Raw genomic sequence first — 21,167 nt, forward strand, 5'->3', positions numbered from 1 at the left:
CTTTAAACTAAAGTACTTTAACTAATATAGTTTAAACTATATATTTAATAGTATAATAGTGTTAAAAAGCTTGTAAATAATACTTATAAAACTATTAACAACTTAGACTATACAAACTTAAACTATATTAACTTAAACTTAAACTATATCAGCTTAAACTATATCAACTTAAACTATATCAACTCAAACTATATCAACTTAAACTATACAAACTTCACATACAATAACATTGTATATAAAACTATTTTATATAAAAATTAGCAAACTAAAGTTAAACCTAAAGTACTACTGTCTTTTCCAAAGGTTTAGTAATATAAACTATTGTTTTACTTTTCTTAACAGCAGTAATATATATACCCTTGTATTTCCTTATCTACCCTAGCTAGCAGGCTATTGTTGATTTGGAGAATCGCGAAACTCGTCTTCTCCCCCTTTGCTGCCAAAGTTCTCTCCCAATCCCCTATCCCTACCCTCCCAGATAACCTGCCACGCCGCAGACGACCTTACCCACGGAGACTCCCACGCCGCATCCCGGCGCTGCCATTCCGCCAAGGTGCCGCGAGCTTCGTAGCCAATGACACTAGCAGCCAAGTCGATCGCTTCCCTCATCTCAGCAACCCCAGGAAGCCGGTACCGGACGCGGCCGCAAGTCGCTCCCGACACATCCCCCGATCCGTCGTAGATAATAACATACTCCCCAAACCACGCCGCATTATCAGCCGGGCGGATCGTCTCAACGACCCGAGCAAGATCCTTCAGCGCATCCGCCTCACCCCTCTTAACAAAAACCCACCGCCTCTCTACCCCCACACCCCCCTCCACCTCAACCCACATCCCCCTCCCCACCCCCACCGCAAACCCAGCATCCTCCCACTCCTCCCTCTCCACATGCCCAAACAGCGCCTCCGACACCGCCTCCCACTCGGGGTGCTGCTCCTCCCCCGCCTCCCCGGCCGGCCCGACCAGCAGAGCCGTGACGACGTACCTGAGGCCGTCGACGCGCGCCTCCACCTCCGCGGCTACGTCTCTTGCGTGGTCAACGCCGGCGGTGAGGGTGGCCAGCGCTGCGAGGCGGGGTTGGATGTGGGTGGTGATGCGGGTGCAGAGGAGGTGGTTGGGGTTGGGATCAGGGGGTGGTGGTGGTGTCCAGCCGATTTTGGTGCGGAGGCGGTCGCCCCAGGATGGAGAGGCGGGTGCGTCGTCGGAGGTGGGGGTTTCTGGGTCGGGGCAGTCTGCGAGTCGGACGAGGTTGGTGAGGTGGTCGTGGGCGAGGGAGAGGTTGCCTGCGAGGGCGGCGAGGTTGAGGCCTACGCCGAGGAATTGCTGGGAGGGGGTTGAGGGGAGGGTTGAGTCTGGGAGGAGGCGTTCGATGAAGACTTGCTCGAGGACGGACTGGGCTACTCTGTCCCGGCATGTGTCGTTGTCTGTGGGTTTCTCCGAGGAAGATGACTTGGTTCCGGTGTGGTCGGACTTGGTCGTGGCGTTGGCGGCAACTCTGCACGCCGCTTCTTTTGGTTCGAGTGAGCCTAGATTGTGTGACGCCACGACTAGCCAGGATGAGGCCCGGGCAGTGAGATCGTGGGCCAGTTGGGTCTTCTGCTCGAACCAGAGCATGTCGGCCTGCTGGAGATGCCGCATCGCTGCCTCGTATATGTCCCAATGCGCACCCCCTATGCTAGAAGGCAAGATGGCGTCCAGATCCACCAGCACCCGATAGGCTAGGGACTTCAAGTCCACGAGAAGGGTCGTGGGGGACCAAGGTTCTGGCTTCATGCCTGGTTGCAAGAGGAGTGCGTGCGGGGCAATTGTCGAGTGCAATTTGGCAATGTCGATGAGGCTTTGGTGCAGCGGGAGAATTGTGTCGACCTCCTGAGTGCAGTAAGGTGTCCCAGCTGGTTCACAGTGGGGTGTCCCAGCTGGTTGACAGGGTGTGTCGCGGTGGAAAATAATGGACAAGATTATCGACCCAGCAAAGAAAATGGCCCCAGCCTTTCTCAACAAGCGTTTGAGACCGGCCATCGGGGGGGAAGCGGGAGCGGGGTTGTTGACTGGATTGAGATAGATATCTCCGCAGTCGCAGCTGTAGTTCGGCGCCGTGGGCTCGACGATGGGGGGGTGGCGGGTCTGGACTACCATATTCTGGTAGTCAGGACTAGACTGGAAGTGCAGAGAGATGGGATCCCCAGATGGGCGCCATGAATCGTGGAAGCAAAGCTGGACCGGCTGCATATTAGCTACCGGGGACGCGTCATTGGCGTCGTCGCTGTCGCCGTCGCCGTCGCCGTCGTGCAGAGGACCCTCCCCAATGACACTCTCCGGTCGCGTCAATTGGGGGTCCAAGCCAACGCGCAATCTGAGGTAGCTGAAGTTGCGGCGAATATGGTGCTCGGCCGGTTGGGGATTGAGCATGACAGCATTGCCGTCATATTCGTCCTCCACGCCGGCGGGGTATACGTATTCCGACTCGACGACATGATCGTCAAATCCAAGCGGATCATAGATGGCGGCGGCGTCCATAGCTTTGGTTTCAGACCGTGATGTTACGGGGGACTTTGTGTGGAACTTTCGCAAAAGTGGTTGCGCGACAAAGATGGGGAATTTTGGGGCTGCTGGGATGGCTTGCGACAGCTCACATCTGGGGAGGGAAGGCGATTGATTTATACTTGGGGAGTTGAAGCGCTAGAACTGTTAACAAAGGATGTTGGTTGACGCCACATTCCTCCCTTGGACCGAGTCTCCGAGTCTCGTGATCGAGTCCGCCAGTCCCCGATTGTGAGATACGCAGGCGTGTGTGATTGCTGCGTTTGGACGGAAAGGGGAAATGAATATGCTAAATTGACGCAATGGCAATGATGAGGTCGGGTATTTACCAGCGAACTGACAGCGTCATGGAGTTTTGGTGTTTTGGTGTTTTGGTGTTTTGGTGTTTTGCGATTGGAGATGGAGACGGAATGACGGAATACTGTACTTGCACGTGCTCCAGAGACATACGCCGGATCTAGCCGAGCTGCCTTGCCAAATCCGACACCTTGACAAAGCCCAACAACGCCCCTGAAGCCTAATCTCACGTTATCGTCATCCCCATTGAAACCCACCTTTTACCCATCCGCCTCCAAATCTCCCTCCTTCAATCACTCCGCTGAGAACCATGCTTCACCGTCCCATATGACCGTGCGGAATGCACCTTCTGATTTGCATCGGTTGAGATGTGCTTATATTTCAGGGCCTGGACGAGTTGCAGCGGTATAGAACAAACCCTTTGTCGTCCGCTTTCGGAGTCGTCTTATTACAAATGCTCGAACTGAAGTGTTGTCAAAGGTCGGCCCGAGCAGTCCAAAGGCATCGTTGACTTCTATGTCAGTCCACCGTCCAAGGACCTGGACAGCTTGCCCCGATTCCGCCAAGACCTGCCAGTTGACCGACCTCCCCGGTGTAAGGAATCTCAATCTTCTCTTGCCCACGAGGATTCTGACAAGTCAAGTAGTCAAGTAGTTGGGTGCAGCATCCCGGAAGTTGCTCGACTCTTTGCATACAGCCATTCCAGCGCTGGGATTGCCAACAAAACCCAATCCCCCGCCGAGGTGATTGCTCTGATGGACGAAGCTGGCATTTTACATATTCGTCAATCCGCCTTTGCATCTCAACCCTTTAACCTCTAATCCCAAATTTGGTGTGCAACGCCATCTCATTAAACTCGCAACGGAAACGCTCGCTTTGGGATAGGATAAGCTCATGCGTCTCCGTGTTATCAAGGGAACAGAACATGACAGGGTATTATCAAACGACATATGGGATTCAAAGTCAAGCATCGACGTGCGGGACAAGTTTGTCTAAGCTTGTCTCTCGGGAGGGTTTTGCCAACAGGGCAGCTACTGAAGCACCTGACCCTCCAAGATGGTGTCTTTGGATGTGGCCTCAATAGCCCGACAATCGCAGATGGTGGCGCCGTGACATCGATGAGCCAAGGTCCCCAAGCGAAGGGTTGACAGGACGAGCTAGTACCATCGAATCTCGGAGGGAGAGGTGGCGGTGAGCGGCACAGCCAATAACGCCATCAGTCACCGACCAGCATACGGATCATTATAGATACGCCGCCATGCCGGACCTCCGGGGCCCCGATCCGCGACGGAACTCCCGGGGCTCGCGCTTGTCGTTGCCCTCGCCAAAGACCGTGACGTGGCCCTGCCCCAATCCCGGTCTCGCAAGCGAGGACTTAAAGGGTGCCCACCGTACCGTCGCCGTCCTGTGCTGCTGGGTACAGTGCCAAAATAAATGCGGCGCCGCTCTTGGCAGGCATCGTGGCCGAATTTTCAGCCCCAACTACCACTCCGGGCAGTCGTGAGCCGGGGCCCCGCGGAGATGGCCCGGCACTACGTCGGGCTGGCCCGGGCCGCCGTGCCCCGTCTGATGGGCCCCTTCTAATGAGGCATCTTCTCGAGGATGTGCTCCGGTTGCTTTCTACGAGGCTGTCAGCCCTATTTGCGTGTCACCACGTTCCCCATCTCCAATGTTGAGGCTGCAGGCTGGGCGCTGCAGGCTGGGCAAATCGGGACAGTCTCGGCTGACGCTGTCGAACTTCTCCAGCTTGGACTGCTCAACACACTGCATTGCCAGCTGTCAGCCTCGGGAAGTGGTTCCTGTTGTCTATGTGGGAGGTTGCGATGTTGGCGCACCACGGGGTCCGCGACTAGGCGCCGGCGGTCGGTGCTCCTAGACGAAGGCGGCGACGACGACGACGACGACGATGACGACGACGAAGTCGTCTACAAGGGCGGGCACGCATTTGATCTTTTCCAGAGGCTCCAGCTGCCAAGCGATATCCATGGCAGGGCGGTCCCCGGTTCCCGGTCCCGGCCCCCGGCTCCGGCTCCGGCTCCCCCCACCCCCCCGGGCTGGCGACCCAGTCGCTGACCCGCCTGCCCGGCGCGTCGGGGTACTCGAGGGTAGCGCTCGGCACAACGGCGATCGTGCCTCAGCCGCGGAACCACATGTCCTTGCAGAACAGCTGCGGCCCCCATGGAAGCAGTCCCCCTTTGCGCTGCTCTAGAACCGCACCTCCCGGCGGCCACGGGCCTTGCCACAAACGCGACCGCCCCGTTTTGGCACACGAAAATATGGAACAGACATTGGTCGCAGTGTAGAGGAGAAACTAATAACAGCCTTGACCTCCCCAACACTATTTCGCTAGCATACACCTGCATCGCTGCACAACATGACAACGTCAGCCAATGCGCAATAAAAGTAGAAATTCGACGGGATTTGGTGTTAGAAAACTGGATATCCGATCTGTGAGACGTACGACTAATCTCCTGACATATGGCAAACGGCCAGCTCGCGCCATCCAGACCCAGCGAAGATGCTGGTCGCCGCAGCCGAACCACAAAAGACCGAGGGCGGAGAAGGCCACTCACGTAGAAGCATTCCATCTCTTGAAGGAGGCGATTTCCAGCGTCTCGACGGAGAAAATGCAGCGAGACGTGGATGCGCCAACACCCCTCGATGCCTGGACCTCGCTCCTCATGGATCGCACAAAGTCTGGCATGAATGATACTGTGGACCCAACGTCGATTGCCGAGACTGGTTTCCAGGAGGACACCTGTCCACGGGAAGATGAAGTCAATAAAGCTAGACCCCAGGCGCCTGCGTTAGTCTAACAAAAGACATATTTGTCGATTCACCAACCTGACTAGGCACCCCGATACTCCGACTCGTCAGAACCCCCAGAAGCATCCGTGAGATTATCTTTTAGTATCTCCCCGAACCTGGCAACCCAGCGTATCTTCCAGAACAAGTACACGCCCTCGACGAACCTGCCCTAGCAGGCGTCAGCCATCTCCTCGGTCCCAGCCGCAAAGCATAGCTAGAAGTGCTCTCACGCGACCTCGGCCCGGACGTCCTCTGTGGCGCGAACATGGTTCGGCCTCGACGGGTGTCTCGGGGCACGTGGGAAGTGTCCGTGGAAAGCCGTACACCCCGCTTTCTTCTCCGAGTTCCCCGTCCTTCCGGATGGCGCGCGGAAGATGGATTATGTCTTGAAAATGACGAATGTGCTTGGGTGAATGGGTGCTGAGGCGTGCCGTGGGGTGGAATGGTGTTTGTTGCACATCTTGGGGCCGGGGTCAGACCTGTCCGCCCAGCGGACGGAGAGCGAAGACGGCAAGGCGACGGACACGTCTCCGACCTACCCCAATCGCCCGACCCGTAGCAGCCGCGTCGCCGCAGTAACAACAGTGCGACGTCTCAGACTCGGTCACCTGGAGCCATTCCATGTCAATTGATATCCGAATCTATCCAGCTACCTCCACAGCGTAGCTTGGGTGTGGTGGATGCTAACCTGAAGCTACCTCTTACCACAAATCCGGGCCGAACTTCATGATCAAGCTCTTGCCCTATGCTTCAGCAGCGCTATTTTCATGGTGGGACTTCTGGAAGCGCCTCAACCTCAGCCAGCCAAGGTGGGAAATCGATCGGCTCAGGCTCTGCTCTCCACCAGGTTTCCCCCATCGACGTCAACTGTTATCTCAAAATAACAAGAAGGCGTCGATGGTTCCCTCAAGGGTAAATGGTTGATCGTCCACCCGCCTGTGTTTGGGGAGACAATGATGACATCAGGTGCTAACTGTGAAAGAAGGAGGCATAATTGCTTACAACGAGGACGAGGTCGTGCCTGCCCAGCAAGTCCAAATCGCAAGGCCTCGATCAGAAGATCAAGCCTCTAGGATGAACTACTGGCATGGCAGCTTGGACATTAATCCCAAACTCTTGGAGGTACTTGTCCCCAAAAAACTGCATCGGCATATCTTGATCAGGTTAAAATGTTCCTTGTCCCAGGCGCAGCAAGGCGTGTAGTCGAGGCTCGTGAAGAAGCTCATCAGCGAGTTCACATGGAGCGTTCTGTCGACCCCTCCGACCGCGCTCGTGTGCCAGTGACCGGAGAACACGGTTTTCGGCTTCCACGGCAGTTCTGAGACGATCGAGGCGGCCGGCTGCCGTGGAACGGCAGGATCCACGGGCTATTCTCTGGCAGCTGGGCGAGGTTGGCGTGGGCCTAGTCATTCTGCGCTTCGTGGTTGAGGCAAGTCAAGGGCTAGACCTGGGGACTGGCGACGTCGGAGCTGTACCAGCGCGGCCCGAGGAAGCGCTCGTGCAGCTCGGGTGTCTCCGTGTTGGTCAGGTAGTTGTTGCAGCTCACCATGCCTCGGGGATCGTCGCCTTGAGCGTGGAGGGGCCCTGCGCGTCGTGTCCGCTGTACCGATGTTTTGGTGCCGAGTGAATCTCCACGGCGAGGCCCCTCGTGCCAATCTTGTGGCTGGTCCGGGCCTATTTCCGCGTCGCCGGCCTTGTTCCGCAGGTCGTGTCGCCCCAGAGAGCTCTGCTGGAAGGAGAATAGGATGATGTTGGGTTCGGACGTCGGCATGTCAAGCACCGATTGGCGCGTCTTCGTCGACATTTACCGGCGCATAGACCTAGGTTGACAACCCCTTATCAAGGTCAAGCTTGCGCATGGAGGAATCGCACGAAAGGGTGCGAGAGTGAGTCGTGAAAGCGGATATGACAGGGTCGGAATAGTTTTCCTCCTCGTCCTCGTCTTCGATCTTCAGTGATTATTGCGATGCGTCGAAGACCACCGTCGCCCTCCCGACCAATCTTCCCACAGCCGAGACCCTAGTCTAGATTGATCCCCGCCCTGCCGCTGGGACAGGTCTCTACACGTCGGGGGGTGTCGGTCTCGACACCGTTCCTGTCCTGGTCTTACTGAAGCAGGCTAACACCAAGCTCTTGACTTGGCGTAGCGAAGCCAGTACTGGTGACGCGGATGGATCCGCCCCTTTGGCGTGAAGTATGCTGAGTCGAGTCCTTCTGGTAGCGCGCCGCATTGGCAGGGAGGAAAAACCCAACAGCTGCGACGCTACGATTGACTCCGCGATGGATTCGACGACCCCGAGGCGCCCCAGGCGCGGTTTGACGAGCCCGACGCCCGGCGCCAGGAACGGACGCCAGATTTCCAGCCGTTCCGCCAATTCGAGCGCACGGGGCACCGGACCGTCCGCAATCGTGCTCCGACCACTCCGTTCCGCCCGCGCCAACAAGCGTCGCGGCGTCCCGAGCGCCACCAGGTGTTCGGCAACAACGCCGCTATCCTCACGGGGGATCTCCTGTTCGCCCGTGCAAGCCAGCTCATGGCGGATCTCGGCGAACGCGCCATCCGCCTGCAGGCCGGCGCCGTGGTCGCCGACGTCAGGTTGGCTGGCTGTTCCGTCTCCGGCGTCGCGTTCCCGGACGTTGTCAAACAGCAGCGGTACATGCCGGATCTCGCCGATTATCAATCTGAGCTCCTGTCCGGGTACATCGAGCAGGTTCCCCGCAATGAAGGGCGCAGACTAACTACCTTCACGTCGTGTTCGGCGACGAGGATACCCACGTCAACAACGCCGTCATCCTCTTCGGGGATCCGACCAGCGCATTCGGTCGGGACAAGGGATCCTCCAACGGCGAATTCAACCTCGACATCGCCGTCGCGCTCAAAGCCCCATCCCTCTGCATCCAACGGCGATGCCCCTCCTCCTCCGCTCAGAGCGGGGCGGAAAGGTGGTGAGCATCGGCTCCGTGGACGGTCTCGAAGCGTTCGGCAACGAGGTCTACGGCGCAGCGAAAGCCGGGCTGTCGAACCTGATCCAGAATTTGGGCGCCCGGTACGGGCCGGGGACGGTCGCGACCACTAGACCTCGACGCCCGCACGGCATCCCGGAAGTGTAGTATCCGCTCGGCCGCATCGGAACGGTCAGCGATGTCGCGACCGCTTGCTTGTCGTTCCTTGCATCACCATCACCAGAAGCGAATTGGATCACCCGGTCGAATCATTGCGACCCATGCGAGAGACCTTGGCTCCGGCCACTTCGCGTCAACGCAGCACGAGGAGATCGGTGCACCGGCCCGAATCCGATGCACCGGCCATCAGGCCCCTACAGGACGATGTGCTTGGCCGCCCAGAAGAGTCCGTACCATTCCTCACGCATGCGTCCCCCGCCTCCTCGATAACCAACCCAACCAACCTATTCAACCCGCTAGCGCAATCGTCATACCTCTCTCTCACCATCCAACCCACATTCCGATCCCCACCACCACTCTCCCCAACCCCCAATCACAAACCAACCTCATCCCGCTCCATCTCCAGACCCGTAACCTCCCCCACAGACGGTTTCGTAGCTGTCGGGATCGGCGGGGGGATAATACTCCCCCCACTCCTCCCAGTACCCCAAGACCCGCGTGGCAGCGACTCCACGCTCTCGTGGTGGTGGTGGTGGTGCGCGTGATCTGATCCCCGTCCGGCCCGGGGAGACGCATCGCGGAGTAGTATCTCTCCGATGTGCTGGAAGGGGGCGGATGGGTCGTACGTGCGGATCGGCAGAGGTGGTGCTGTTGGGGGGGTGTTTGGCTGGAGACGATCGATACCCCTTGGAAATGCAGTGGTCTGAGTTGCGGTGCTGATGTTAGGCTGGGGGTGCCTGGTCGTGACCGTGGTTGGGCGTCCTGATGGCGACTTGCTCCATCTTGGCTGCCCTGGGCTATGCCTCCCGAGGCTGCCTGTGCGATGGAGGACTTTCTGCGTGTCGGAAGGCCCGGAGGTGACCTGTCCCTTGGGTCTGTAGGGGAGGTTCACTGGTCTGGAATCTTCGACTGCAGTTGGAGCGAGTTGGCGCGACACTTGGCGGGGGGGAGGTGGAGGGGAGGTGTGGTGGGCGGATATAGTGTGCCGTCCGTTTTTATCTTGTCTGCCCGCCCTTGGGATCAAAGCCAAGTGTGCCGGGTCAATTTCGTCATCCCTAGGCGTCGATGGGAGTTGATGTATTCCGGACGAAGGGCTATCCAGGCCCAGGCGAGCGATGCCATGGCGCGGGCCGGGGTTCGGGGGGACGGAGACGGAGACATTCGCATGGCCATCGACTACGAGATCGTGCCGAGACTCGGACGCTGCCGGAAGCGCCACCCCCGCTCTCTCTTCGGGATGGCCACGTCGGGCCCGGCTGCCAGTCCCCAACCCACCCTCCCGATCTTCCGTCCCCGTCACCATCACCAACCCATCCAGCCCGTTACCAACCACGCCATCCCGACGAGCCCAAACCCCCATCGAGCCGCTGTCGCTGTCGGTGTTCCGGATGAGATCGAACCTGGTCTTGAGCTCCGCCATCACGGCAAACATGTCGTCGTTGTCGCTGCCGCTGCCGACACGACGACGTTTCTCGTGCAGGGCTGCTCCGTCGCCGGATCCGGAGCCGCGGGGTCTCTTGTCTAGGTGCAGAGGAGGGCCGAAGGGGGATGATGTATTATTACCTGCGCGATTGTCGGCGCTCAGGTCGTGGATTCGCCTCTCGGCTGACGGCGGGAATAACGGACGGTGGGGAGGTGGTTGGTCCTGGGCTCCGAGTCGGAGTGCGTCGCTGCCCCTCTGCCCCAGCCTCGACCGAGGACGGCCATGGTCGTCTGCGTCGAGACCAACTTCCATGCTGGTGCTGGTCCGGCGATCTACCCCCGGGACTAAATCGTCCGCCGTTCGAAGCGGTCCAGCCGAAGACAGCTTCATCCACGCGTTGGTGGCGGCAAGCCGGTCCCTTGTTGTGTGATCGAGAGTGAGGAGACTCGACTCCAGCTTGGCGTACTCCAAATCGTTGGTGACGGTGCTCTGCGGGCGATCCCCTCTTCTCACGGGAGTAGGCGTGACAGGCTCTGCGTCACGCTGGTGCTTCTCGAGGCGCTGACGAGCCAGCTCAGCGGCACGGCGGCCGATGCTTGCGGAAACAGCAGCTGGCTTTGGGACGGCTCGTGATGTCGGCGTGGTCGGTGGGGCGCGAGGCCTGAGAGGAAGAGTCGTCACGGGCGGCGAGCTGGGAGAGGCACCTGTCTGAGGGTCGTTTTCCCGACGCTCGCCGGCGCGGGGGCTCGTAGCTGGCACTCTTGCCGAGGTCTGCGTCCACGTCGGTGTTGACGGAAGCCCCGTCACGACGACAGCCATGAGCATGTCGACGTCTTCGGCAGCCCGAGCCGCTGTCGCTGTCGGTGTTCCGGATGAGATCGAACCTGGTCTTGAGCTCCGCCATCACGGCAAACATGTCGTCGTTGTCGCTGCCGCTGCCGACACGACGACGTTTCTCGTGCAGGGCTGCTCCGTCGCCGGATCCGGAGCCGCGGGGTCTCTTGTCTAGGTGCAGAGGAGGGCCGAAGGGGGATGATGTATTATTACCTGCGCGATTGTCGGCGCTCAGGTCGTGGATTCGCCTCTCGGCTGACGGCGGGAATAACGGACGGTGGGGAGGTGGTTGGTCCTGGGCTCCGAGTCGGAGTGCGTCGCTGCCCCTCTGCCCCAGCCTCGACCGAGGACGGCCATGGTCGTCTGCGTCGAGACCAACTTCCATGCTGGTGCTGGTCCGGCGATCTACCCCCGGGACTAAATCGTCCGCCGTTCGAAGCGGTCCAGCCGAAGACAGCTTCATCCACGCGTTGGTGGCGGCAAGCCGGTCCCTTGTTGTGTGATCGAGAGTGAGGAGACTCGACTCCAGCTTGGCGTACTCCAAATCGTTGGTGACGGTGCTCTGCGGGCGATCCCCTCTTCTCACGGGAGTAGGCGTGACAGGCTCTGCGTCACGCTGGTGCTTCTCGAGGCGCTGACGAGCCAGCTCAGCGGCACGGCGGCCGATGCTTGCGGAAACAGCAGCTGGCTTTGGGACGGCTCGTGATGTCGGCGTGGTCGGTGGGGCGCGAGGCCTGAGAGGAAGAGTCGTCACGGGCGGCGAGCTGGGAGAGGCACCTGTCTGAGGGTCGTTTTCCCGACGCTCGCCGGCGCGGGGGCTCGTAGCTGGCACTCTTGCCGAGGTCTGCGTCCACGTCGGTGTTGACGGAAGCCCCGTCACGACGACAGCCATGAGCATGTCGACGTCTTCGGCAGCCTGGGTCCTGCGCTGCTGATGCTCTGTCCGGTAGCCGAGGTGCGGCTGGTTTTGCTCCCGGAGAGACCGGCCTTCGACTCTGACCGAATTCCCGGGGTTATCTTCGAGACGTGGTGCATGCCTCGTGGACAGTCCGAAGCCACCGGACCTCGGCGTTCCGCCCGGGGTTTGGCCAACGTATCCTACCCCGTCCTTGTTGTTGCTTGCCGCTGCGAGGAGCACGTCGACGTCCAGCCGGGCTTGGTCCTGTTTCCCCACAGCAGGGCCATCATGCAGATACGGTTGCTTCTCGCCGTCCCTGTCCAATTTTGACAACACCTGGCCGGTCGAGGCAATATCCCGGACTGTCTTGACCATGTTCTGGCCAGTCGAGCTGTCCCAGCTGGTCTCAGCAATGCCCTGGGTTTCAGCCATGTCCCCGTCAGTCGAGGTCAACCGTCTGACGTCTTGAGGAGAGACTTGGTTCTCAGGGCCACCCCGAAGTTGGACTTTCTCCCTCAAGTTCTGAGTCTCAAGGCCGATACCCGGCAATCCTACATTGTCCCTCGCGGCGAGCCACTCCGCGACGCTCGCTTCGTCGCCAAAGCGACTCCTCGCCTCAGCATCCCATCTCCAACCCCCACCGCTACCTCCGGGTCCTCCCCCCAAAGCCTTCCTCGCGGCATGGACGAGCCCCGGGATGACGTCGATGAACTTGTCGTAAACGACCTGCCGCAGGCGGTACGGGCGGTAGTCGAAGTCGAGGTTGCAGCGCCCGTACAGGTTGCGGAAGAAGCGGTCGTGCTGGTCGACGTCGCGGCTGCGGAGCGGGGCCAGGTCGGCGCGGCAGAGAGCCGCGAGGATCTTGGCCTTCTCGGCGTGGCAGAGCCGGAGGCGGAAGCGCTCGCGCGGGGTGGCGGTGAGCTTGTCGCGGTAGTAGCTCACGGGCACGCCGCAGATGTCCTGGCAAGCGTCAGTCAGTGCGACTTTCGGAATTGCACGGGAGATAAGGAACAAAATTAGGCAAGTAAATGAGCAGTCTACCTCTTCGTTGTTTGCGCGACACATCCTGGCGGGGTGGAGGAGTGGCTTCGGATTGATGAAAAAAGCCTTGATCGAGTGAACAGTAGGCCTGGTCCGGAAGGGGAGACCAAAACCGCTCAGCATTAACCAAGAAGAACGAATGCCAAAATGTCTCTTTTTGAGATGAGAGACAAGGACATGTCCTTGCCAAAAAAAATAATAAATAAGTAAATAAATAAATAAATTGAGGAAAATGAATGAAAGACTTGGGGGGGAGTTTTTTTCTCTCTCCTGTGCCGAACGGGAAGCGGCATTGGTCTACCACACTAAGCCGTCTTCGACCGGTGAGGTGAACTGTGTTCGGACTCACCGAGTCTATTTTCCAAATCCAATTACAGGTGATTAGCTCCGGAGAGGTCGCACAAGACCATTCCCAGCATTCTATTCCCAACATTCCATCCCATAAAAACAACCTACTAAGCCGCCATTTTTGCACCCCCTGTCCAACCCAGAGGACAATGCCATGTCCACTCAACCCACCTTTAATTGCAACCCATCCCACGAAAACTGTCCCGAGAACCCATGCCAGACATCACTCCCATAAGCCTGCTCCTAGTCAACCACTCCGAAGCGACAACTCCCAAAAGTCCACTCTCAAGCCCACCCAAAGAGATATTCCCAACCCCCCCAAACCCCATCCCATCAACCCAACCACCCATCCCCTACTCCCTCGTCCCCCGGCTTCCCCCCCCTCCGCCGCACATGCCTCGCCTGATACCAAACCCACCACCTGTCAACGCAGCGCCTACACCTCCCCCTCCCACAGCTCCCGTCTCCGCAGTCCACAACCGGCCCCCCATCCCCCCTTGCAGGCAGCCTGTCCAAGACCACCGTTCCCTCCCTGGCCTGCCTCTTCATGGTCACCCTCACACCGGGGGTTTTGGTCGGTCTAGCACGACTACTAGATGCACTCTCCCCCTGTAGCTGGTCCTCGATCCAGGTCTCCGTCCGGCTGGAGTTCACCACCGTCACGGGGGTGTTGGGCTTTAGCGCGGTGCCTGTCTTTGGGGCGTGAGTTGTTGGTATCTCGGGAGCTATGGTGTGACGGGCCTGCTGCCCTGCACCTGGGCGCGTGTCATCTCCTCGAGACATGTGAGTCGTCGCATTCCGGACCGCCGGCGAGGCACCGCCTGGGATCTCGGGCAATGGGCGGTGCGGAGACATGTCAAAGAGGCTGAGACCGGGACTGGGACTGGCGTATCTTGAACCAGCAGTCCGTAGATCACCGCTTGGTGGGGTGAAATCCGCCTTCGGGTTCAGCTGCTTGGTGGATGGACGGTTGTCCTGTTTCTTTTGGACTGTTGACAGTCTCGTGTCTGTCCTGTGGAACTGTGTCTTCTGGATGCTGTGCTGCATGAAGGGCGTAGGCTTGGCGTGCATGTGGGCGGATTGGTTGACGTGGAGGGCTTGGCTGGTCTTCTGGAAGCGAAGGGGTGACGGGACTAGAGCCTGGGCTGGGGCTGGACGCAGGAATGGCGGAGTAAAGGTCTTGGCGGGGGTGCCTTGCTCTGGAGGTAGCAACGGAGCTGGGTTTGGAGCGGGGGTTATTGAGGTTGGGCTTAGACCTGTGACTGAAACGGGGGCTAGCACGGGAGCTGATGAGGGGGAGAGAGTGGCGGCTGGTGGCGGATCTGGCTGAGCTAAGGGGATCGTCGTCTGAGCTGGAATTAAGGTGTTGGAGAACACGTTCCTGAATCCGATCTGACTTGGATGCTGCAGCAGATGCTGTGTTGGTTGAGTGGGATTTTCACTGTCAGTGTTTGTCTTGATGTTGGCAGTTTTCGAGCCAACCGGGGAGCCTGATCTGGGAGAGAACACGGCCTCGTCTCTGGGTTCCGACGAGTTCCTCTGGTTTTGTTCTGCCAGATTCCCAACTCTCTTTTCGACGGATAGACTGGCCTCGGTGGCGTCTTCAGGACCGTCAGGGGGACCGGGTTGGGCTTGAGCGGGAGTAACGAGAGGTGTAACTGGAGCACAGTGTCAGCAAACCCAATAAATGGAGGGCATCACAGCAAGTACCGTTTGCATCGGCACCTTCCTCCACATCCGCCGCCCACCGTCTCATCCAGACGATCGACGAGTTGAGGCTCCTGCAGTTCCCATTCTCCCACTTGCTGTCCCACCCCTCGCCCGGGTCGCCGGACGGGCACAGCTTCTTGGCCCAGGCCATGACGTCGGGAGTAATCGCGTCGAGCTGCCGCTGCCGTGTCTTGTCGCCTATCTTGGACACATCGGGCATGTTGAGGAGATGGTTCCGATACGCGAGGATCTGCTGGGCTCGGAGCTGCTTGTTCGATTTCGGGACCGGGCCGGGGCCGAGGTCGGGGCTGGTATCTTCCTTGCCGGGCGTGTATTTTGGGGTGATGCTCTCGATAATCACGTTGGGTTCGGCACCGGGCTGGCCCGAGCCAGGGCCCTCTTCGGGAGATGCCATCTGCTTTGCTAACGGGTTGACTTCTGATTGGGGAGCGCGAGTCTTTAGAGCACAGGCTGTTTAAGATGATCAGCTGTGTCCGCCTTGATCGGGTAGGCAAGAGAGCTTGGGTTGGCAATATGAATACCCCTAGTTTTGCTCGCGCGGGAAGACGGTAGAAATGGAATGGAAGAGGAGATTGAGACGGGGAAGCTTGGGGAATAATTGGTTGGGCGGGCTCTGGTTTCACGGCTGTATTCCCACGCACAGCTTTGCCTGCGGGGCCAGAAACCCCTCCAGATCTACCTACTCGCAGGATATCCATACTCCATCTGTCGAAATATAATTACCAGGTGTAAAAAATCGTGCCAGTGGTACCTATTAGAGCAGCTCCACACCAGCCCCCACAACCAAGACCTTATCCGGGGATATCTCTGGGAGCTGGTAGAGAGCGATTTGCGGAGATTTCCCCAGTGCTGCATTGGCACGTGTACTCTAGATCCTAGATTGCTGATAAATCTCGATAAAGTATCGGCATTATGTGATGTAACCCGATTTTAACCTAAGGTTACTCTCACAGCATACAGGGGTGAATGAATGAAATCATGATATCCATACCACATGCCCTCTCATGCCCATACATGTTTCTAGTGAATTTGACAGGGCAGCATCACAAACTCCCCATGACTCAAAGTCTTGCCTAGCTTCACCCCCTCAGCTTCTCACCACACAACCTCTCAATCTCACCCCACCCCCTGGCCACCCACACCGTCTTCTCCTTGTCGCTCTTATCCCTCACCGTCCTCATAAAATACCTAAAGTAATAATCCCTCGCCTTATTACCATAAAGAATATTATACGACGCAACCATAACCAAGTACCGCCGCTCAACCCAGCTCCCCCCGCCCTTCCGCCCAGCCCGCACCACCGCGCCCCCCAACCGCGCGGCTAGCGGCGCCGACGCCTTGGCGTACGACTGCGTTAGGGCCCAGCGGAACTCGTCGCGCGCGGAGCTGAGATGAGGGTACTGGTAGCGCGTGTACGGCGGGGCGTTGACGTCGACGCCGAGGAAGTCGAAGAGCGTCGGCGGGGGTTTGTCGGGGGGGAAGGGGGCGGTGGTGCGCATGGTTCGGTAGGTGGTGCAGATTGCGGTGAGGGGGTCTGGGGAGAGTTAGGAGGGAGGGTTGTTCTTGGAGACGAAGGGGGGGGGGGAGGGCATTTACCATCGGAGAGAACGAGTTGGCTGTCGGGGGGGTTCGTTGATGATGGGGGAGCTGCGAAATGTGATGGTTAGCTAATGCCAAAGGCTGTACAATAAAGGCGAAAGTACTTACAAGACCAGCCGCGGATCCACGAGAAAATGAGCAACAACGCCAGCCCTAGCCCTGCCACCCCAAAGTACGCCCAGGCGGGGATGGCGCCATCGGCCCTCACATCGGCTCTCACATGGCCGCGCCGTTGGTCATATCTCGGCATCTGCCTTCTTTGCTCCATGATTCGTGAGACAACTGCATCGGCTGGGGGGTGTTTTGGTTGACAAGTCTTGTCCTCGGTCGAGAACTCTCAGTTGGGAAGTCCTTTGATCTAACCAGTCAAGTTTTGACAGTTAGTTTTATTTCGGTAAAGTTGGTGTGTGTACGAGGGAAACGGCCGTCCTATCCTATGTGACAGCAAAGAAACTGATTAGCGTCAAGCCCCACACCAACGAACGCGTATCTCGACCCAGTACCCTGCACTTTCCCGTTTCATTCTTCACCTCCACATAATTTCCACTTCCAACTTGTTTTTACTCGAAGCCCATGCAAAATGTCAAGCAGCGAACCCCCCAGAGACCCCCCCGGTCATCAGGCCCCGGTAAAAAAGACTCTCGGCCCGGCATATCTCCGGCAGCTCAAGGCCAAACAGGACGAGATCACCGCAGGCAAGGGCAGTCGGAAATCGGGCAGTTCTGTATCTTCTGCGGGCATCCCGCCTCCCCCGATCAGCGAGGACGGTCAGAGGTCAGAGGGGCGGGTGCTTGACGCGAAATATCTACAGCGGTTGAAGAAGAAGCAGGAGACTATAATGGGGTCGTCAAGAGGCAGCGGGCAAGCCAGTTCCACCGCGTCGGTGCATGACTGCGAGAATTGCGACTCCAAGCAACGTGGCCGCGTCTTCGAAGAACTTGGCCCGGATGAGGAATATTGTAAGTTGTCTGCTCGGAACCTGCATTGTCCTCCGTTCTCACACTTTGCAGATGCCCAAGCACCGTCGACAATCCCTTTTGGCTTCAATCCGTCGGACGGAGTCCCGAGACACCACGCTGGCAGCAGTGCCAAGAAGAGAACGAACGAGACGACACCTCACATGCCCGCCGTTGATGCCGAATCTTACAAAGTCCCCGGAGCATTCGAAGAGGCCCTGGTGCAGTACGCCGTACAATCACCGCCGTCGGTCCCCAGCCCACCCCCCGAAATGGTCCAGCAGGCCACCCTCCAGACCTTCCTCCGGACAAGCATCCAACCCCCAGCCAACGGCCCCCCCATCGTAGCCGACCACCGGCAGATCCACATCCACAACAACCACCACGACAACCGCCAGTACTACGGCCCGGGCCCCACCCCCGATGCCGAAACTCCCGACCGGGCCAGCCAACCAAGCATCCCCACCCCGCCATCTCCTGCCCCACCGGCCAACCCCCTCCTAACCTGGCGCACCCTCGGCACCATCGCCGCCCTCGCAGGCGCCCTCCTCGGCGCCGTCGCGGACCCGCGCTTCGTCGCCGGGTGGCAGGGCCACCGGGCCAAGGTGTACGTGTCCGGGCAGGTTGCCGCGGCGTGGGGGTGCGTTGTGCGGCCTGTTGCGTGTCTGGGGGGCGGGGGAGAGAGGACTACGACGATGACGATGACGACGACGACGGTGTATGTTGCTGAGACGGAGTTGGCGGGGGCAGGTGCTACGCCTGTGGTGAGGATGCCGGTGCGGCCGCTTGTGGATTTGAGGGGGGCGTTGATGGATGGGTCGGTGGTTGTTGAGGCTGAGGTTGAGAGGTCTGATCCGAGGAGGATGGCGGAGGGTTGGTTGGGGGGGGATGGAATCGAGGGGGCAGGAGCTGACGAGGCTGTCGAGGACGAAGCTATTCCTGACCACCATGTCGGCGAATTGGTCAAGCTGTGGGACACGCTGGTGCTCCAAAAGCAGCAGGACGGCGACAGTACATCCCCCCATCGCTCTACCTCGGAGATAGCCAAGGAGGCGTGCAAGTTCAGCGACAAGTTCGGCCTCGGGTTCGAAGACCAGGTCAGCCACGAGACCAACGAGGTCCGCGCCATCTTGCGGGACATGGCCCTCTTCCCCGCCGAGGGGCCCATGTTGAAAGTTTGGACCGGCAAATCCCAGAGCGGGAAATACCGTAAGAAAGCCACACCCCCTCCTCTGCTCTCCCCCCAATCCTAACCCACCACCAGACCTCGACCCAGCAACGCACACCCCCCTCCCCGCCACAACCTGGTACACCTACCGCGCCTCCGTCGGCGCCGCCACCCGCGCCGTGTCGGCATCCCAGGAAGCCGTCCTCGCGCACCTGGCCCGCATCGAGGGCGTCGTCGACCGCGCGGTTGCCTTCCGCGTTGCGCAGGAGGAGCGCGTGCGCCGGTGGCTGGACGAGGCCGGCGGAGGTGTGGGGCCCGTCAACGCGCGGTCGTGTCGCTTGGCGCTGGGGCTGAGGGATTATAAGAGGGTTGCCGGGGGGAAGGTGAGGGAGCGGAGGAGGGCGGCTGTTGCGGAGGAGAAGCGGGAGGACGGTGGTGGGGGGTCGGATGTTGTGCTGGCGGCGACGGACTCGCATATGGCGCTGGTGAGATATGCTGCCGAGGTGTCGTGGGCGTATTGCCTGATGTCGGGGGAGAGCCTCGAGGCGACGAAGAGGGCGCACAAGGCCCTTGTTGCTGATGTCCGGCGCTGTGAGAAGCTGGCGCAGGAGGTGAGAGACCTAAAAACCACGATCAAGGCCCGGCTGGGTATGGTCCGGAGCCCCGGTGATTTTGTCGCCGTCATGGAGAGCGATAAGGAGATCCGCGACTTTGCCGAGGGTCTGCTGGCGTGGCTGGAGGAGGAGGCCGAGATGACGGAGAAGGATTGACGGGAGACTTAGATTAGACTTGCTTGAAGGGGTGGTGAAATTGGGAGGAGTATCCATATGTCCTGGGGTTCTCTTCGGGATCGATCAATGAGGGTATTTGCATGAGACCTTGGATGAGAACTTGAACGAGAATGGCAATATGATCAAGGAACCCGGGTTTGACTCTATTATGACAAACAGATGTCTAGGCCTCGAAATCATTGGATTACACGACCACTTTGATAGTTCCGCCAAGAAAAGCACAATGGCTATGACCTGTCTGACAATCCACCATCCACCCGCAACACTGCATCTTCGGTCAGAAATACCCTCGTTAACCTCACTGAGAAACAGCGTGCAGCATGAGCTCACTCATTAGCCGCTTGATCTCCTTGTCCCAATCCACCGTCTCCTGAAGCGCGGCATGGTACCGGTCAATAGCTTGGGTAAGATCAGCCTTGAGCTGGGCAGTGACGGCATCACTGGCTTTAGCCTTGGCTGTGGCATCACACTTGTCAGCAGGGACTTTTATCGGGGTGCGCATGAGTCCTACCATCCTCCCGCAACCGCGCCGCCTCCGCCTCCGCCTCAACCTCCCTCGCAGCCTCGCGTACAGCCTGCGACCGGAACTCGTCCCACGTCTCCCTCATCTTCCGCTCGACGAGGTGCTGCGGCACATCGCCAACCTGGCTGGGCAGATTCCCGTACTGCGACAGCGTCACCGCCGACGGCGAGAGCGGCGGTCCGCCCGACGAGGCCGCGTCCTGGCTGGGGTGCCGCCGGATGTATTCCTCGACGAATTCCGCCTCTCGCGGCCCGAGGTTGTGCCCGTCGACGCCGCGGCGGACGATGTCGAGGAAGTCGCGGCGCGAGGCTGATGTCGACTGCGAGGGAGACGGAGAGCCCATGTTGCCGGCGTGGGCGGGGCTGACTGGTGGTCTCGCGGGGTTGGAGGATGGTGGTTGCCTGCTGTCGTTGCCGCGGGCTCGGGGAATTGGTGGTGATTCCATCGGGAGTGTGGCTCAGACTATCGTCATGTTAGCATCTATCCACGATATTACTTGTAGAAAGGACGGACTTGTCTCGATGGGTTGTCACAGATTGAGGAGGGTTGGGGGAAGAGAAGCATGGCATGACGGAGTTTATAGCTGGCGGGAAGTGGGGAGGCAGCTGCAAACAGCATGCATGTTCCCGTTGTCTGCCTGGGCAGAGCTTGCATTGGACATCAAGGGCAAGTAAAGGGAGCCTAAGGACATAAGACCTAGGCAAAGACGCCATCTTTGTGAGATGGATTATACCATTTAATAGTGACGGGCTGAGGGGTTTCCCAATCATTGATGGGACGGGATTTCTTTAATCTGTACCAAGCGGGATCTTGTTTTGGGTCCCAGGCGAGATAGAAGCTCCACACGAAGTTATTCTCACGCATTTGGCATGCATTTGGCACGCTTTTGAGCATACATTTCGAACCGAGTCTTGCAATTCATCTACCACCCCGTGGCTTAGAAAGCAAGCAAGAATGCATTCTGGCTCACCGGCAGATCAAGAGCAATTGATAGCCCTGTCGCAGCTAGTTTCGCAACCAAATGTTGCCGATACAGAAATAAATGCCTCGGCGAGGCGACACCAAAAATATCATTTGCAGCCTACA

General features: G+C 58.9%; 6 protein-coding genes across 6 annotated transcripts; 2 read left to right on the forward strand and 4 right to left on the reverse strand.

Moving 5' to 3' along the window:
* Positions 1-102: 102 nt before the first annotated feature.
* QBC33DRAFT_603701 (uncharacterized protein) lies at positions 103-2,908 on the reverse strand (the record flags this gene model as incomplete). The annotated part of the gene is made up of 3 exons (XM_060432204.1): positions 508-2,908; positions 223-241; positions 103-107 (listed from the first exon to the last, which is right to left on the reverse strand). The coding sequence occupies exons 1-3, from the start codon at positions 2,515-2,517 to the stop codon at positions 103-105; spliced, it is 2,034 nt and encodes a 677-aa protein (XP_060278100.1). The 5' UTR covers positions 2,518-2,908.
* A 4,179-nt stretch (positions 2,909-7,087) lies between these two features.
* Positions 7,088-7,472, reverse strand: QBC33DRAFT_603709 (uncharacterized protein; the record flags this gene model as incomplete). The annotated part of the gene is made up of 1 exon (XM_060432205.1): positions 7,088-7,472. The coding sequence occupies exon 1, from the start codon at positions 7,448-7,450 to the stop codon at positions 7,088-7,090; it is 363 nt and encodes a 120-aa protein (XP_060278101.1). The 5' UTR covers positions 7,451-7,472.
* A 344-nt stretch (positions 7,473-7,816) lies between these two features.
* On the forward strand, positions 7,817-8,757 carry QBC33DRAFT_564341 (uncharacterized protein; the record flags this gene model as incomplete). The annotated part of the gene is made up of 4 exons (XM_060430368.1): positions 7,817-7,840; positions 7,956-8,357; positions 8,381-8,515; positions 8,590-8,757. 4 exons carry the CDS (start codon positions 7,817-7,819, stop codon positions 8,755-8,757), a joined length of 729 nt encoding a protein of 242 aa, XP_060278102.1.
* A 385-nt stretch (positions 8,758-9,142) lies between these two features.
* QBC33DRAFT_564342 (uncharacterized protein) lies at positions 9,143-16,911 on the reverse strand (the record flags this gene model as incomplete). The annotated part of the gene is made up of 7 exons (XM_060430369.1): positions 9,143-10,853; positions 10,921-12,884; positions 13,875-14,971; positions 15,024-15,494; positions 16,165-16,578; positions 16,641-16,691; positions 16,752-16,911. The coding sequence occupies 7 exons, from the start codon at positions 16,909-16,911 to the stop codon at positions 9,143-9,145; spliced, it is 5,868 nt and encodes a 1,955-aa protein (XP_060278103.1).
* A 312-nt stretch (positions 16,912-17,223) lies between these two features.
* On the forward strand, positions 17,224-19,537 carry QBC33DRAFT_564343 (uncharacterized protein; the record flags this gene model as incomplete). Its single annotated transcript, XM_060430370.1, has 3 exons — positions 17,224-17,602; positions 17,654-18,808; positions 18,864-19,537. 3 exons carry the CDS (start codon positions 17,224-17,226, stop codon positions 19,535-19,537), a joined length of 2,208 nt encoding a protein of 735 aa, XP_060278104.1.
* A 319-nt stretch (positions 19,538-19,856) lies between these two features.
* On the reverse strand, positions 19,857-20,526 carry QBC33DRAFT_564344 (uncharacterized protein; the record flags this gene model as incomplete). Its single annotated transcript, XM_060430371.1, has 2 exons — positions 19,857-20,014; positions 20,070-20,526. 2 exons carry the CDS (start codon positions 20,524-20,526, stop codon positions 19,857-19,859), a joined length of 615 nt encoding a protein of 204 aa, XP_060278105.1.
* Positions 20,527-21,167: the final 641 nt, after the last annotated feature.

This window comes from Phialemonium atrogriseum (assembly GCF_030411735.1).
Source record: "Phialemonium atrogriseum strain 8032-3 unplaced genomic scaffold QBC33scaffold_52, whole genome shotgun sequence".
Lineage (NCBI taxonomy): Eukaryota > Fungi > Ascomycota > Sordariomycetes > Cephalothecales > Cephalothecaceae > Phialemonium > Phialemonium atrogriseum.